The sequence below is a fragment of the Cervus canadensis genome, chromosome 29 (genome assembly GCF_019320065.1).
Source record: "Cervus canadensis isolate Bull #8, Minnesota chromosome 29, ASM1932006v1, whole genome shotgun sequence".
Lineage (NCBI taxonomy): Eukaryota > Metazoa > Chordata > Mammalia > Artiodactyla > Cervidae > Cervus > Cervus canadensis.
Genome location: NC_057414.1, coordinates 47,966,895 through 47,984,714, shown reverse-complemented (window position 1 = coordinate 47,984,714; position 17,820 = coordinate 47,966,895). Strand labels below are relative to the sequence as shown.

Below are 17,820 nucleotides of genomic sequence, written 5' to 3'. Positions count from 1 at the left end.
GGCGGAGGAAGGGGCGTGGGGTGGTGTCCTGGTCAGCCGCGGGTAGGCTTGGCCGAGGGAGACGCGGGAGAGGTATGGCCTCCCAGGTCGTTATCCCCACCTGCCGCCCAATTCCTTAGCCTTGGCGGGAGGTGGTTACCTGTCTAAATCAGCCGGGGTGCCCGCCCCGCGGCAATTGGTTAGAGACCGGCCAGGGGGCCTGAGGCTAGAGGCCAGGCAATTCCTGGTTAATTCTGGGGGTTCGTATTGCTCAGGGCAGCAGGCGGTGCGTTTTGAGGGGCAGAGGTCAAGGAGTTCGAATCTGCTTTCATCTCCGAGCGTGCACCTTCTCCCTTGGGATCCCAGAGGCTTTGAGGGAACAGGGCCCCGCCCCCCAACCTGTTGGGGTTTGCTTTTAGCTCCCTTAATAAGCCCTTAAGGGCTGAGGGACGGTGGTCCCGTCCCCCGCTACCTGCCCGATAGCTTGGGGCGGTGGGAGGCGAGGCTGCCCCATTTCCCAGCCTGTGATTGTCCGGGTGGGCTCTGGGGCAAGAGTTGGCTCCGGCTTGTTCCGCAGCTTTGGGGCGCAGGGGATCCGCACCGCGTATCCCTGGCGGAGCTGTCTCAGCACGTGGACCACCGTACGCGCCCCCCAAAAGCGAGCACTTTGTGGGGGAAGTGAAGCCCCCGGAACCCCGCGGCCCGCACTCGGAAGCGTTTTCCAGAACGACTTAAGGGCTTAACAATGGAAAACTCGCAGAGCTGGAGCCAAGTCCTTTCAAGTCGCCGCCAGGTATGCGGCTGCAGGTGACCCCACCTGCACGCGCCCGCCCTCCAACCAGTCCTCTCCGGGGAGGGCGGGGGCCGGAGTTCTACGGCCGGGGGAAGGTCTCCGCTGGGCCCTGCACCCCCTCCCCAGAGCCCCCCGGCCCGGTGGCGCGCAGCCGCGGTGCGTCCCGGAGTCGGCGCAGAGGCGCGCTGGCTCCTGAATGAACGCGCTCCCTTCCCCCGCCGTGAATGAAGGTTCCCACAGCCAGGGACGGTGGCAAAGGCGCCCGCCGCGGAATTGGCCCTCTCGGGGCCGGCGTCCCTCCCGGCTTGCGGTCATTTCGGCGAGGGGACCAGGGGGCGAGGAAAGCGAGAAGGTGACCTAAATGACTTTTGCATTTTCTTCCCAACCAACTTGGTTTCCCGTTGAGCCACTGGCCCTTTGTTTCAAAGGGGCACCAAGAAATAGCACAGAGCACTCTCAATGAGCCCAGAACTTGTAGTTCCTGCTTCGTGGTGGGTTTTATCAAGGCAGTGCAAAATTAAACCTTAAGCAGTGAAGTTTTTAAAAGTTGCTTTTCTCTCTCAAAGAAAAAAATTAAAATAAAACGCGTCCCCTGCTCTTCAATAAGCAGCCTTTCTTAAAGGCCCGAAGCTGTTGCCACCACCACCACCCCCACCCCGGTTCTCCAGGGAACGCGGATCTAGGCTCCCCGGGGTGGGGGCTGGGCGGCGGGCTCTCCCCACCGGGCACCAAATTCCAGCGCCTCCCCCCGCGGGTTCCTGGACGGCTCTTCACGCTCGGCAGCCGGGCTTGCACTTTTGCGCCCGTCCCTGAGCGGGGAAATCAACGAAGTTCCTCGTCTAGATCTGCCCGGCCCGCCTAGTAACAGCGCCGCGCCCCCATTGGCTCATGCTAATTCCAGTTTCCTCCGTCTTTCTCCGGGGTTAGGGGGAAGCTCCCTCCCGGACCTGGAGTCCGTCCCGCCGGAGTGGGCGATCCTCTTTACGACCCGCTGCCCCTCGCCGTGGCCAGCCCGCCTCGGGCCCGGGTCCGGGCACACGCGGGGCTCGGGCCCCTTCGCCTCCCGCCCTCCGGGACAGAAGCAACCCGGTGGTAGCGCGCAGCCCCATAAATCATCCCGGCGGCCGCCGGGTCGGGATTTTATGAATGAAAAGCAACCCCGCCGCCCTCGTGCAAGGGCTGATGCTCCGAGGCTCCCGCGTGCCGGGGGCCAACGCGAGCCTGGGTGCCCAGGGAGGGGGACACGGCGGTGGGCGCTCCCTTGCCGTGCCATCCGCTCCTCCCGAGGCGTGAGCCCAGGGTAATTACCCTCCTGGACCCGGAATATTAGTAACCTTGATTCTCGGCGGGGGAGGGGCGCGGGAAGAATCAGCTCTGAAAAGTGAGGGGGTCTTGTCCTGTTGTGTGCGCCCTTGCGAAGGGGAGGGGGGCTTTTAATCCGTTTTCTTTGAGCCTTTAACGTTAGGGTATCAGATGGTTTTATGCCACTGGACTATATTCAGAGGGAAGTTAATGAACAGTTTTCTTAATTTGGGGCAGGTAGTGTAAAAAAAAAATGTTAAGACTGGGTAAGATGTCCTTTTATTTTAAAAAATAAGCACCAAAGAGACTGACTCTTCATTTTAAAAAAACTATATTCTTTTATATGTCTTATAAGTTTGCGATTAATATTGGGGACTCGCGTATAGCCACGAACATATATAGGTTTTGTTTAAATCATCAGATCAATACACCTATTTCTTTAACTTGTAATTGTTCTGATTGTTGCCAGACCCCCGCCAACAGCTTCAGGCTCACGAATGCAGCCCGTGGGCAAATTCTAAAGGTGAAGAGCAGTCCACACCCCCAACAAAGCCAATTAGGAAGTTTCCGGTGGTCTTGTCCCAGGCGGGGAGGCGACTAATATTTCCAGCGATTTAGCTTAATTTTTAATTAAAAAAATGAGACAGGACAGAGACCACTATTTTGCAGCCTTCCTTTCAAAGTGTTTTTCTAGCTGTTAAAATTGCCGGCACGGGGCGGGGGCGGGGGGGAAGGGTTGGGGGCCCCCCGCAAGAATGGACTAGCTAGGGTAGGAAGACAGCGCGCAGATCCCCCAGGCGAGGAGGACTGGGCAAAGGAAATGCTGGCCACCATCTTGGGCTGCTGCTGGAATTTTCGGGCATTTATTTTATTTTATTTTTTGAGCGAGCGCATGTTAGGCTGAAAGCCCTTTAACTTTTGGGGTTACCCCTCCGGCATTTGCACAGACCCCCCTCGGTGCGGGAATGAAACTTCCACCGGGGTTGTCGGCTCTTCCCTGAGTCCCTGAATGGTAAATGGTTCCTAAAATTTACACGTGTTAATGAAAATGAAAGAAGATGTAGACGCTAAGATTCCTTGGCTGCCTCCGCCCGTGGGTGCCCTCGTGGCGTTCTCGGAAATGCGCCCATTCTCCCGGCTCAGAGTGTCACCGAACCCCAGCGTCCCCCCTCCACGCGGTCTCCCCCAGCTGCGTGTGGCCTGCCCGCCCTCCTAGTTGTCCCCCTCTGCAGAGCCACCTTCACCCAACCCCCCAAATCCTGCGGGACCCACTCGGGGAGGACAGACACCCCCCCAACCCCCGCTCCTGCACCCCTCTTCCCCGGAGGGGATAAAGGCAGCCTTAGGACGGTTTGCATTTCTATGAAAACCCGGCTTCGGGGGCAACACCGCGCGGTGCAGGCGCGGCGCCTCCGGGATGGCTTTTGGGCTCTGCCCCTCGCCGCTCCCCGGCGCTCGGCGCCCGCGCCCCCTCCCCCTGCGCCCGGCCCCCCTCCTTCCCGCTCCCATTCTCTGCCCGGCTTTGATCTCTGCTTAACAACAGTAACGTCACACGGACTACAGGGGAGTTTTGTTGGAAGTTGCAAAGTCCTAGAGCCTCCAGAGGGCTGTCGGCGCAGTAGCAGAGAGCAGCAGCGTCCGCGCGCTCCGGCGAGGGGCAGACGAGCTCGAGGGAGCGCGGGGCAGCAGGAGCCCGAGCCGAGCGCCGACGCAGCCCCGGACCCACCGCCGCCCCCAGACCACTTAGCCGAGCCCCCAGCCATGGCACACCAGCTCCTGTGCTGCGAGATGGAGACCATCCGCCGGGCGTACCCCGATGCCAACCTCCTCAACGACCGAGTGCTGCGGGCCATGCTCAAGGCGGAGGAGACCTGCGCGCCCTCGGTGTCCTACTTCAAGTGTGTGCAGAAGGAGATCCTGCCGTCCATGCGGAAGATCGTGGCCACCTGGATGCTAGAGGTGCGGGGCCCCGGGCGGCTCTTTTAGCACTTCCCTGCGACTTGTTGCGCAAACCCACTTTTCTTTGCCGCTCATCTCCCTCCCTTCTCTCCCACCCGAACTTTGAAGTTTGCCAGAGTGTTGCTAGGAATCGCAGTTCCAAAATATATAGATATTCAGGGTATTTTTTTTGAATAAGGAGGGGGTGGGGGTGGGGTCGTTAGATAATTCCTTTCGTGGCAGGGGGAGGGAGGCGGCGGCGGTCGAGGAGGGGTACCCTGGGGGAAAGCCACTGCCCGGGCACCCCGGGTGGCTTCAGGGTGCGGGCCCGCAGGCTGGGCGTCCTTTGTGGCCCCCGCCGGCACCGCCACCGCGCAACCCCGCTGCGCCTCCTCTTGTGGCCGCGCGGCTGCTGAGCCGCCAGCTCCAGGGGGAGGGGGCATAGATTTGATTTTTAAATTAATATCCATGGACACGTATGCAAGGGCCGCTCGTGCCAGTATTATGCGCCATCTTTGTTCTTTTATTGCAAAGCAAAAGTGTTTATTAATAATTGGGGGCAGGGTGGGGGCGGGGAGCGGCCGGCCAGGCGCTTGGGGCCGCCGCGAGGGGCCGCGCCGCCACCGGGAACCAGCTGGAGGGGCGCGGGGACAGAGCTCGGGTAGTTGTGGGGGGACCCCTCTCGGGAAAGGGGCGCCTTTGTTCAAGCAATGGGTCCCGGGGCGTCCCGCAAGGCCAGCTTGGGCCGGAGAGCACGCCGGGCTGCAAGGTCGCGTGGCCCCCATGACGCTGGGAATGGACCCTCATTTGCCGGGGTCTCAGCTTGGGGGACCTGTTTGGAGCGAGCTGGGGGCCAGGGGCACGTTTACGGGCCTTCAGGGGGCTCCCCGGGTCACCGCAAGTATTTTAAAATAATTTTTGAAAGTGCGGCGTGGTGCCCTTGCGAGAGGGAAACGGCGCCCGCGCCCAGGGGGAAGGGGGGGCCCCCGAGTTTGAATTCCTGGGGCTCCCCCCTGAGCCCGCAACGAGCTCCTGACTCCCGGCCTGGGTAAAGGATAGTCTGAGGGTCATTTTCAGGGGTTTTTTATGTACCCACTAAATTTTTTTATATTTTTAAATATTTTTTGAAAAGATGACGTCTGGGGAAATGCGGCGCGGCGGCCTGGGACGCCACCTTTGTGTCTCGCAGGCGCTGCGAGCGCGGCGCCCAGCCTCGCGGCCCTCCCCGCGGCCCTGCGCCCCATTTGGTGCCGACCCCAGGTCTGGCGGCTCCCGAAGCACCCACGAGGGCCGGGGTCCCCGGGGCCCACAGCCCGCGAGCGGCACACGCCGCCCAGCCGTGCCCGCTCCCGCCCCCACTGTGCCAGCCTAGCTGGGACTTTCCCTTTCAGTTTCGGGGTGGGTGGGTACTGGGGACTCCCAGGGAAGGGGGGCGCGGCGGCGGGCGGCTTCTGCCGCCCCCCCGCCCCGACCCTCCGCGCGCTCGGGGACCCCGCAGTCCAGCCGCCCTGGCGCGAGCGGGTGGGGGGGGGGGGGCGAGGTCTCCGCAGAGGGGGCCGGGCGCTCCCTGCGGTGGCGGCGGTCACGGCCCCCGGTGCCCCCGCAGGTCTGCGAGGAGCAGAAGTGCGAGGAGGAGGTCTTCCCGCTGGCCATGAACTACCTGGACCGCTTCCTGTCGCTGGAGCCCGTGAAAAAGAGCCGCCTGCAGCTGCTGGGGGCCACCTGCATGTTCGTGGCCTCTAAGATGAAGGAGACCATCCCCCTGACGGCCGAGAAGCTGTGCATCTACACTGACAACTCCATCCGGCCCGACGAGCTGCTGGTAACCCGGGGACCCCCGCCGCGGGACCCCGGGGTGGGGGAGGCGTGGGGATCCCCGGCGGGCCGCTGAGAGACCCGCGGCCCCCAAGGAAGGCGGCCGCACGGGTGGGGCCCCGCTTGAAAAGCGGCGGGGACCCGCATCGCCCCGCAGCCGCGCCGCCGCCCCCCTCGCTTTCTCTCCGACTCCCACCGCCTCTGCACCCCCAGCGCTGCGAAAAGTTGGGGGCGCGCGCCCTCCAGCGGCGGCGGCGGGGCGGCGCCAGCGCGGTTGACCCGGCCCCGCGTTCCAGGTGTGGGCGGGCTCCTGGTCTCCGCTGGCCCAGGGTGGGCTGCATTTAGGGCAGGACCCTTGGCGAGCAGCACCGTCCCTGTTCATAATGTGGGGGCGCGCGCTGTCCCCCTCACTTCCCGGACCCTCCAGCGACCCCCGTCCCCTCTCCTCGCCCCCTGCTCCACTGGGGTCCGCGCCTGCGCCTCTCTTGACGCACGTTTTCCCCCCGGGTCCGCAGCACATGGAGCTGGTCCTGGTGAACAAACTCAAGTGGAATCTGGCAGCCATGACCCCGCACGATTTCATTGAACACTTCCTCTCCAAAATGCCGGTGGCCGAGGAGAACAAGCAGATCATCCGCAAACACGCGCAGACCTTCGTTGCTCTCTGTGCCACAGGTAGGGTGCTGGCCCCCGCCGCTGGTGCCCAGGAGGAGCTGCGTGGCCCCCGCCTCAGTTTCCCCATTGGAGGAGATGGTCCCCGGGCCCCTCCCGCTCTTGGAAGCACTCCTCTGCCCCCTGTTCTGGGGAGCAGAGAGGGCTGAGCTGCTTTTAAGGGCTCCAGGGAGGGGGGCGTCGCCTCCTGGGCGGGGAGCGCAGAGGCTAGTCTGTTACCGCCCAGTGCCTGTGGCCGCGGGGGCGGGTGGCCAGTCTGCCTGTGGCCAGCTGCTGTAGCTTCTGCTTCCCACTTCGGCAGGGGTCACTCCATGCTGAAAGGGGTCTACCCTGGCTGTCCAGCCTGTCTCCGCCCCCCCACCGCGCCGCCCCCCCCAACCCGTTCCTCCTATGTCCTCAAGGAGCCTGAGCTGCGGGGGCCCCCTCCTGGCCTCTCCCGGGCTGGGCCCCCTGCCAGGGGCGCCTCCAGGGGTGGGGAGCGCCGGCCGGCAGTGCCTGGACCACGTGCTCTGGGCCGCCGGTCGCGGCCCTGGCGCGGGGGCGGCCAGCAGAGGCGCTTGGCCGCCTGAGGCCCCGCCAGGGGCATCGCAGGCCGACTCCCGCTCCTTGCTCTCCCTGGGAGCGGCTTCAGAGCGCCTGGGCTCAGGCCGCTGCGGTTGGCAGCAGGAGCCCTCCCCCCGCCCCACTCCCCTGGCACTGCTCTGGACCGTTGCTGGGGGACCCTCCCTGGCAGGGCCCTCTTCCCAGCCCCCAGGCCACCAGTCACTCAGAACCCAGGGAGACACAGGTGCTGCCTCCTGCTTCTCCCAGCCCTGCTCCATGAGCCCTGTGACCCCTTCCTCCCTCGGATCCCATGATCTGGGCCCAGGACCCCTGGGGACCCTGACCAGGCACCCATGCCCCATCCTGCCCAGCTCTTCTGTGGGCCCTCTCTCCCCCTCACCAGGCCTCAGCAGTCAGACCTGTTTGGGGCTCCCGCTGAGCAACCTGAGGACCACGCTGCACCAAAGAGGGGTTGACATCTTTCACCCCCTCCCCAGAAGGGCTGGGGTCCCCCGTGCGCCATCTGATGTCACCCTCTCCGTGTCCAGGGGCTGTAGTGGTGGCTGAGGTTTCCAGGTTAGGGGAGGTGGAGACATTCTGCTGCCCCCTTCTTCTGCCTGCTCAAGGCGTGAACCCTTCTAAGAAGGACCCTTCAGAAGTCCTGCCAAGTGAGCCGTGGGGTGGGGGCAGATGAGAGGCCAAAAACATCTCAGCTTGGGTGGATCTGAGGGGGGAGGGTGCCCCCTCCCCTGGCTTTTCTGCCCCACAGCACCCACCCTTGGGCAGGGACAGGGTGGAAGGGGGCCTCTCACGCGTGTCTCCCCGGCCTCCAGGGACCAGCCCAGCAGGCGGGCAGGGAGGCATTCTCTGGCTAGGACGCCTCCGAGAAGAGAAGCCTCCAGAGATTTGCAGGCAGCCTTTTATGGAGCTGAAAGCGGTTCAGAGAAATGACCAAGTTTCCCGCAGATAATGCAAGGAACGGTTCTTGCACGCGCTCCCCCAAGGATAGCTGGGACAGTCTGGAGCCCCTCCCCCCAACTCCTGGGACCCCGGGAAGCGGGGTGTGTGGCCTGGGTGGGATGCAGACAGCGCAGAAGCTGGGCACAGAGGCCGTGCCCACGTGCGGTGCCCGCACTCTGGCAGTTGTCTGAGAACCAGCCCAGCCAGCGCCCCTGGCCTGGAGTCACAGATACATGGGCACACCTGGGGCGAAGGTGGGGGGATGGCCCGGGGTGACTCAGCATTTCACCTGCAGCAGCATGGGAGGGGGGCCGGGGGAGCAGCACCCCCCAACCGGGTCCTGAGCTGTTGAACTTCCATGGCGAAGCTGTGTGCTTTAGTCACAAGGCCGGGGGCGGGGGGGGGGGCGTCTCTTAAGATGAGAAGGGCATGTTACAGCCTCAAACAGGTTTTGTGAAGTGGAGGCGTGAGTACGCGTCCCAGGAGATGCTTTGCCCTCCACATGGCAGGGATCCCTTTAAAAGGCGCTGGGGAGGGGGGCGGGTGTCTGGCAGACCTAGGTTCCTGACTAGGTGCCCAGGGGTGGGGGGCACGTCACCCACATGCTGGGTGGGGTTTGCTCTGCTTCTGATGTGTGTGTCTGTGTGTGCACACTGTGTGGTCAAGTTGCTCAGCCGTGTACGACTCTTTGCGACCCCACGGACCATAGCCCACCGGCCTGCTCGGTCTGTGGGCGTCTCCAGGCGAGAATACTGGAGTGGGTTGCCGTTTCCTTCTCCAGGGGAATCTTCCCGACCCAGGGGTTGAACCTGGGTCTCTTGTATCACCTGCACTGACAGGCAGATTCTTTACCAGCAGCGCCGCCTGGCCCGGGTGGGTACGCAGTGGAGCATTTCTTGTGAGGAGCGCTGCTTTGAGGCTGAGAGAACAGGCCCGAGCGGGGTCAGCTCCGACGCCCACCCCGGCTGTGGCCCGCTGGACTCTCGGCCGCTCAGTCGTGTCTGACTTGGTGACCCCATGGGCTGGGCAGCAAATAGGAACAGCCGTTGGAGGTTCTGGGTTGAAATCTGTGCACCCTCCTCTAAGCAGATAAGGCCCCCATGGCGCCTACAGACGTGCGCACACGTGTGCTTGTGCACACAGTCCAAGCGTGTCATCCATTCCCTGCTGGACGGGGCTTTCCAGGCGCGGCCAGTCAGAAGCCGTGCTCTGGCCACAGCGATGTCTGAGATTCTGATGGGCCCTGATGAAATGCTCCCAGGCTGGGTGGACCTCCTGTTTGGGGGGGAGGGGGGCGTTTCTGTTTTAAGTGGTTAGAGCGCCTAGCCCCAACTTTGTCTCCCCTTCAGGGCTGGCTGTCTTTTCCCCTCCCAGCCCTCCTGCGGGCTTCTGCTCCCTGGAAGGAGGCCTGGCTGTTTGCTCTTAGAATGAAGTCTCCAGCCAGGCCACGGGGCGGGGGCGTGCCCCCCGGGGGTCCCACTGCCTTTGTGCCCTGTCCCCTCCTACTCAGCTTAGTGGGGCAGGGTGAGGCGGCGGGGACTGACCTCCTAAGGGCCCGACTCCAGGCCAAGAGGCCCCGCCTGGTTCAGATGCTGAAATCAGCAGCCTCCCACCAGTCATTCCCCACTGAAAACGACAAAGGGGTAGCCTGCAGGCCCTGGGTCCCTTCCGTGGCCCTCGTGGCTTCTCCACCTCCCATCACGCTGTTCCCCCTGAAGGGAAACCAGGTGTCAGCACAGCAGGGAGTGGCCGACAGGTGACCTTGGCCGGGCGCCACCGAGGGAGCCAGCCTCCTCCCCCACCACCCCACCTCTTGGGGTGGACACTTGCCCAGCAGCGTGCAGATAGCTGCTGAGGACAGGTGGATGCAGTCATGAAGTCACGCTGCACCCCTCCCAAGTCCCTGGGGGCGGGTAAATGGAGTGAACATCTGGGCACGTCTCCCCGCGTGGAGGATGGCCGCCCCGGTGCTTGGGGTTAGCGTTGTACAGAGACACCACCCTCCTCGTGGGTGTGCCCCACCTTCTTACGACTCTTCTTCTATGTGCTTGTGTGAATAAACGATCCATTCATGGGCTTACGTGCCAAGAGGCCTCTGCCAGCGGTTTTCCTGGTCTGCTTTTCTGGTGTCTGTAAATGAGCATTGCGGGCCATGTTCAAGGAGCCTGAGCTGACTTGCTCTCTCTGCCGCCCAGGGTAATGATCAAGGCTGGGGCGTGGGGCGCCTCGCCTACTTCCTGACCATCCCTTTGAAGTCTGCAGGACAGGCCGGGGTGGGGGGGCCCAGATCACAGGGTCCTGGGGCGTCCCCACTCAACCCCTTTGGCTCTGTCTCCCCCTGCCACAGACGTGAAGTTCATTTCCAACCCGCCCTCCATGGTGGCTGCCGGGAGCGTGGTAGCCGCGGTGCAAGGCCTGCACCTGGGAAGCGCCAACGGCTTCCTCTCCTATCACCGCCTGACACGGTTCCTCTCCAAGGTGATCAGATGTGACCCGGTGAGTGACCCTCTCCCGCGTGGGCAAGGGGCCTGCCCGGCTCTGGGTACTAGAGGTCGTCAAGGGCCTGGGAAGCAGGGGCCGGGTGGAGGATGGATGGACCGGCAGCTATCTGCATCCTGCATCCGGCACGGGGCCAGGCTGCGGCCCTGGCAGAGTGCCTGGGGGCACGCCACGCCCTTTCCCGGGGTTGGGGGGGGCGGGGCTTCTTTGAGGAGAAAAGACCCGGGAACTTGTCAGTGGGTAGGAGGGTGGTCCCCGGGGGCCCCTGGAGCTTAAACCCCTCCCGGGTGGGGGAGCCATCCAAGAAGAGGGGCCACAAGGCAGGCGGGGTCAACGGTCCGTGCCCTAATGCCGTGTGGGGTGGGGACCGTTCGAGCTTTGTCTGGGCAACAATGTGGATGCCCGATAAATGGACGCTTTACAAGGGCTCCTGTGAGGTCTCCCTCCATGGCAAGCCTGCTCCAGACAACTTGTTTTTATGGCCCCTTTTGAGAGGCTGCTTCTGTGAATGCCGGAGTCCATTGTCTCTTTCTCCTTAAAGGTGCCATTGTCTTATCCCCCATTCTTTTCCTAAACAATTAAAGTGACAATTACAAGGGTCAGGGGCATTTACCAAATTAGACCAGCAAGGTTTGGTGCGGGGGGAGTCACACCGGACCTGCAGGGTCCCGTGGGGGAGCCAGTGACCGCCTTGACCCTAGTCCAGGTCCGGCTCGGGCTGCTGGTGGTCCCCTCTCGAGCAGGCGGGAGGCAGAGGAAAGCGGGGTGTGGGGTGGACGCCCACCTGACCTCAGGCCACGGCCTGCGTGACCCCCAGAGGAGGAAGCTTTCCTGTCTAGAGGCATGGGCATCTTGGAGAGGGAGCCGCAATGGAGAGGGAGCGGGCATTTTGGCCTCACTGCCAGGGGTCAGCCTCGGCTAGAAACGCCACCGACGGTGCTGTCCCCAGACAGTTGTAGGAAACAGCTACATGACCCCTGATTTGAATAGAGATTGTTGTAATTAGACCTGAGACAAAAGCTTCCCGGATGAAGGACGGGGCGGTGGGGGAGTAGTTAGTCTGGTGACCAGGTGACAAATGGCACTGAGCTTCAGACACAGAAAGTTCTCGGTGGTGGAGGCATGCCCCCGTCTGCCTTCCACGGGATGAGGCTGTGAGGCTGAGGGGGGGCCCTTCCTGTACCCCTCTGCTCTAGCTCCACTTCATGGCCCCCCGAATTACAGGGGCAAGCGAGCTATCTCCAGGAGGGGAGAGGGGGGCTTCCTGCTATGGTGGGGAAGTGGGAGGGCTTTCCGGAGGCAGAGGTGGGTGTTTGGATGGGAGTCTGAGGGGGGTGTCGGCAATCTTGGGTCCCCCGCCCAGTTTCCGCCTCTGTAAAATGGGGCCATGTGCACACACATGCCTTTTTCCTTTGCCGTGATGAATGTTGAAAAGGTGTCTCGGAAAGCCTCCCCAGCCCGTAATGCCTGTATCTGTGGAAGACCCCCAGGGGTTCACTCAATCCCTCCTGGTCCAGCTTCTCTTCTCTGGGGCAGTTTTCACCGTTTCCAGCCCCACCTAGGTGGATGCTGGGGGTGCCTTCCCATGCTGAGCCTCACTTTTGTGGGAAAGGCTTGGGTCTGGGTTCCAGGCTGCCCTGAAGCCTTCTCCTGGTTCTAGGAGAGAAGCCCCATGTGGCCTCTCTGTTCAGCCCGGGAACCGTGGCCACCGAACTGCCAGTGGCGCCTTCGAGCTGCTGGGAGATTTGCCCCCGGGCGGGACCAGCAGAGGTCCGCGGCTCCTCCTCCCCCTTGAACGCGTGGGGTGGTCACTGCGGGAGGAGGTCTGTGGCGGGCAGGAGCCGTGCCCGGCCGGAGCATCTCCAGGGATGCAGGTCCGAGCGGGAGAGGATGGCGGTAAAGGACCCAGGTCCCCCGGGGCAGCCCGGCGTTCATCCTGGGTCACGCACGGCCTAATACTTTTGACGGCCGTTCATCACTCAAGGCTGGGTTCACCACCAGGGCTGACACAACAGAGGTTAAGTCCAAGAAGCGGGGGCTCAGAGGGCCTCCGGTCCGGGCTCAGATGATGGTGCCGAATGTGCTGAGGGGGCCACAGTGGGGCCAGTGGGAACCTGGGGATTGGGCTCTATTGGGGGCTCCGGGCAGGTGGGCAGGGTCACCTGTGTCCACCGGAGCCCCTGGGTCCTGAGCAGGCTTGCCACCGCCTGGGTCATCTCTGGGCTCCTCGGGCCAGGGCAGGGGGGCAGCTGGTGGCCAGAGAGGGTCGGCACTGTGGATCCTGGGGTCGGGGTAGCGTCCTCAGCGTATGAGGTTAGTGGAGACCCTCTGAGAGCCCCGTGCCCACCCCCCTCTCCCAGGACTGCCTCCGCGCCTGCCAGGAGCAGATCGAAGCCCTCCTGGAGTCCAGCCTGCGCCAGGCCCAGCAGCAGAACTTGGACCCCAAGGCCGCGGAGGAGGAAGAGGAGGAGGAGGAGGTGGACCTGGCCTGCACACCCACCGACGTGCGCGACGTGAACATCTGAGCGTGCCGCGGCGAGGGAGGGGCCGCCCCGGGGCTCCGGGGACCAAGCCACCCGGTCTGGCCCCCTCCTCACCTTCCTGGTGTTTTCCTTCGCTCTTTCTCCCTTCCGTCTCTGACTTAAGCAAAAGAAAAAAAAAGTACCCTAAAAGTTGTCTTTTAAAAAAAAAAAAACAAAAAAGGAGAGGAAAAAAAAATAGTATTTACATAACCCTGAGCTGGAGAGAGGGGAGAGGGTTGTGCTACAAAAATAGAGGATTTTATGCCCTGTAATCAACTAGTTTTGATATTCATGTGTTTGTGTCTCCGTGTTGTAAGAATAGGCATTAACACAAGGAGCAAGTCTGCAGGAGAGGATTAGATTTGATTCTTTATGTGTTTAAAACAAACAAAAAAAGCTTAAAAATGTTTCTTAAAAAAAAAAATAATAGAGAAAAGTCCACATCCCATTTTTAAAGTAGAAGAGGATTTTAGGTAGGGGAGCATACGCGTGTGCTTTTCTTAAGGACACGGCTTTAAAGCAGTTCTAGGCATCCTATATCTTGCTTACGCATGTAGTCACTTTATAAGTCATGTGTTTATTTTATTTTGTAGGTAGACGTGTAACCTTCACCTTGTCAATGGTTGATGTAATGTAACCTCTTGGCTAGGGTAGCATTAGAGCTCGGCATCTTGGAAAGGCTAATCCTCTTTCTCCCTGTGGACTGACCACCAGAGGGGTCTGTCAGGCGCCGGCTTGCATCACGGTGATGGGAGGCCGCCGCCAGCTCCTCGCGTCCACTACCAGAAAGAGAAACTGCAATAGTGACCTAATATATTCTATTTTTATAATCTTCATATTTTTGTAGTTAACCTGTTTATGAGATGCTGGTTTTTTTTTTTTTTCTCACTCAACAGACCTGCAGCCTGCTTATATCCAGGTGAAATCTACAGCTCTTCTGTTCTGTTTTGTTGTTTTTTTTTTCCTTCTCGATATTCCAAAACCATTCCATTTCAAAGCACTTTCAGTCTCTAGGTGACATCTCTGCTTCGGTGGTGTGTGGAGGGCGGGGAACAGTTTCCTAATGGAATGGTTTGGGGATATTCCAGTACTAGGGTGCAGGCAGGACGAAAGGCCGGTGCTTGACACTGTGGTGTTAGCGGGAGGGGGTGGTGATACTTTGGAGGGCTAGGTTCTGGTCGAGGAGAAGAAAGTGTGCATTCATTCTTCACGTTGCCAGGATGGTGTATTCCTTTCCTTTTCTGTAGAGAAGCTGAAGTTTAGGAATCCTTCAGTGCCAACTGGTGTTTGAAAGTAGAGGCCTTAAAGGTTTACCTAGAGAACCAGCAGTTTCAGAGTTAACTTTAGATGTTTTGCAACGGAAGGTTTTTAAACACTAAAATATATAATTTATAGTTAAGGCTAAAAAAGAATATTTATTGCAGAGGGTGTTCGTAAGGCCAGTATGATTTATAAAGTAATGCAATCTCCCCTTGATTTACACACACATACACACACACACATACACACTTTTCTGCCTTAGATGTTGCAAGTGTAGGACAGTTTATTAAAGTTAGATCCTTTTATAGGAAAGGGGGGGAAGAAAATCCCAAGAGAAAAACACAAAGACGTGAGTTTAGCTGTTCTGGCCTGTTTGGTGTTTCCCAGAGTGATCCAATTGGAGAGGCATCAGTTTCAAGGACAAATAGGATGCTTGGAAACAAGTTCAGTTCTAATATGATCTCCGACCCCTCCTTTCATAAAAGAAACTTAGCAACCGATAGGTAATTTGCACATCTTGGCTATGTACCTTTTTGTAATTATTCTGTAGGGAGTGTTTGAAGGGAGCGAGGAGGTGAGGGTGGACGTGTGCGGAGGGGAGGCGGGCGGGGACCACTCGAGGGACAGGCTGCGGCTCCGTTTTCTTTATTCGCTGCTACCGATGACTTCCCAGAACAGTTTGGAAACATTCACATTGCTTCTCTTTATCTTTCACATTGTTTTGCTGCTATTGGAGTATCAGACTTTTTTTTTTGTTTGTTTTACAATGTCATATACTAGCCATGTTCTAGTTTGAATTTTCTCATAGAAAAAAAAAATGTATTACGGATGCCTTTTTTTTGTAGGTTTTTTTTTTTTTATGTGATCAATTTTGACTTAATGTGATTACTGCTCTATTCCAAAAAGGTTCCTGTTTCACAATACCTCAAGCTTCACTTAGCCATTTGCAGACCAGGCGGTCAGGCTCCGTCTGACCCACGGCCTCCTGCTTCGGCAGACAGACACGTGGACGAGAACCCAAAAAAAAGGGGCCCGGTGGGGATCCCCGACCCCCGGCCACGTTCACGAGGACCCCTGGGCGTCTCTGGAGACAGGCCACGCCCGTTTCCTCTGCCCTGCGCCTGTAATGCTGGACTCTGCACCTGAGATTGACCATCCAGTAGGTTTTTTACGGCTGTATCGTTCTTTGCGTATAGCTATGAAAACTGCATCGTTGTTGTTGTTTTGTAGCAAGTGTGTCTTCATGTGCCACGTGGTGCTGTGCTGTAGACTTGGTCATTTGGCATGATTGCAATTGCCCCCAGACTGTGTCTCGGTTTGGGGTGTGTTGTATGTGTTATATTAGTGTTCTGTTTGTGGTTCTGGTCATTATAGCAAAAAAAAAAAAAAATAATAATTGCTCATTTAAAGAGACTTCAGATCTCAACGATAAGCCAGCTAACGGGGCTGTGTGCCCGAGAGCCGCCAAGCACGCTGCCGAACCAAAAGGACTTGCACCGTCCACCGCGGCCCCAGGCGGGGCAGCCGCAACCCGCAGGCCCCTGGCTGGTGCAGCCCCCCCCCCCCGCCCACCCTGCAGCCGACCCGCTTGCGCTTACCTCAACCCTCCTGGCTGCGGCACCTCTGTCTGAACCAAACGGGGTCCGAGCTGGACGGTCTGCCGGTGGCGGGGGGTGGGGGAACGTGTGTGCTCTGAGGCCAAAGGCGGGGGCAGGTCTGGGGGCACAGGCAGTCTGTCCCGGGACTGGTGAGCGGGCGGGGGCGGGGGGGTCCGGGCGGGCGGGCGCTTGGGGGTCTGTGTGTGTTTATGGTCACACACCACGGTGTTTCCCAGCACAGACATGTAACCGGCACGTTTCCAGCAGGAAACAAGACAAACGTGAAAAGTCTAGAAATAAAATTGGTAAAACCCCAGCGCGGCGCCTGCTTGTGTTTCCTGGGGCGGGGTGGCAGGTGGGTCACTTCGGACAACGGGGCTGGGTCCTCTTGTGGCGGGGGCCGCCCCGGGCGCCATGGGGTGTCGCGGGGTGTCTGCCCGCCTCCCTGGCCTCCACCCGCTAGGTGACAGGACGTCCAGTCGTGACAGCCAAGAACGCCTCGACATGTCAGCGGTCCCCTGGCGAGAAGCAGGAGGGAATCCAGACCAGAGGTCTGCGGTGGGGGGGGGTGGGGCACGTGGGTCCCCGGAGATGGGGGATGTGCCTACAAGCGGCCCTAACCGCTTCAGACAGCAGCTGGGGGCCCAGTCATGCAACCGTGTCCCCCCGTGGATCAGCCCACGTCCGGCCAGTTTGCCCCCTCCAGTTATTTGCAGATAGTCAAGTAAAGTTGGCATTTCTTAACTCTTCTGGCACAAAATGCTGTTTGCTGTAGGTGAATCGTGGCCCCAAGGGGCCCTGAGCCCGCGGGAGTGATGTGAGTGTCCAGTCCGCGGTCCAGTGGCCTCTGCCCAGACCTGGCCACCTGCGAGGCCTGCTGGCCACCTGCGAGGCTGCCCCTGGGCTTCAGAGGCCTGCGAGCTGCCCACATTCCCACCACCAGATGGAAATACTGTGTGAACCCTGGTCCCAGCCCTGCGGGGGCCGGGGCCTCTTCTCAAAGCCTGGGGGTCCCTGAGGTACCCTCTGTCCACCCCCCTCCGCCCCACAAGTGTTCACTGAGCCAGGAGCCCAGGAGCCAGGAGCAGGCCTGGGTCACGTGGCCAGTCTGCCTCTACGCACCAGGTCAGCTCTCTGCAGCCCTTAGGAAGCGCCTGCTCTGCACCAGGCTGCAGGGGTGGGGGTGGGGGGACCCATGAGTCCATGGAGCCTGTAGCTTCTGGGAGGGGGTGGGATGGAGGGGCTTGAATTGCTGCTCTGCCGGCTGGATTGGGGGAGGGAGGCAAGGTCCCTGCCGTGGGAGCCCGCAGGGTTCTGCAGGGGCAGAGGGATGGAGCTGCAGCGGGGGGCATCTGAAGGCCAGGCTGGTCTGCTCCTCTGCAGTGGCTTACCCCGGGACGTGCCCCAGGGCCCAGAGACATCGATGGTCGGTCCCTCCAGACCGCAGGCCTAGAGGGGCCCAAGCGAGGCTCTGATACCATCAGGGCCTGGGGTATCTTGAGGGGCAGTTTCAGTGGGGAGCAGGGGCTTCCCTGTTAGCTCTGTGGGTAAAGAACCTGCCTGCAATGCAGGAGACACAGGAGACAACAGGTTCGATCCCTGGGTCGGGAAGATCCCCTGGAGAAGGAAATGGCGACCCACTCCAGTCTTCTTGCCTGGAGAATCCCGTGGACAGAGGAGCCTGGCGGGCTGCAGTCCATGGGGTCACAGAGAGTTGGACGCGACTGAGTACACACCTTCCTAGAGGCAAGAGTGATGCATTAAGTCCCAGTGAGAATCGACAGAGGAAGCTGTGCTGGCAGGGGGTGGGGGGAGGTGGACGCCGGGGTGGCTGGGGCTGCGGGCTGTTGGATGGAGTCTAGGATTTCAAGTGGAAGATGTGTTTGTGGGTTGACAGGTCCGACAGTGGAAGGAAGAGGGTGTGATGGGGAGGCGGCCC

General features: G+C 60.4%; 1 protein-coding gene across 2 annotated transcripts; it reads left to right on the top strand.

Annotated features, from left to right (window-relative positions):
• Window positions 1–3,635: 3,635 nt before the first annotated feature.
• CCND1 (cyclin D1) lies at window positions 3,636–16,197 on the top strand. Of its 2 annotated transcripts, none has more exons than XM_043451456.1 (5): window positions 3,636–4,033; window positions 5,619–5,834; window positions 6,343–6,502; window positions 10,350–10,498; window positions 12,862–16,197. In XM_043451456.1, the coding sequence occupies exons 1-5, from the start codon at window positions 3,836–3,838 to the stop codon at window positions 13,024–13,026; spliced, it is 888 nt and encodes a 295-aa protein (XP_043307391.1). In that variant the 5' UTR covers window positions 3,636–3,835; the 3' UTR covers window positions 13,027–16,197. The 2 variants fall into 2 exon arrangements, with proteins under 2 accessions (XP_043307391.1, XP_043307392.1); XM_043451457.1 differs by lacking the exon at window positions 3,636–4,033 and adding an exon at window positions 4,604–4,673.
• The last annotated feature ends 1,623 nt before the right edge of the window (window positions 16,198–17,820 follow it).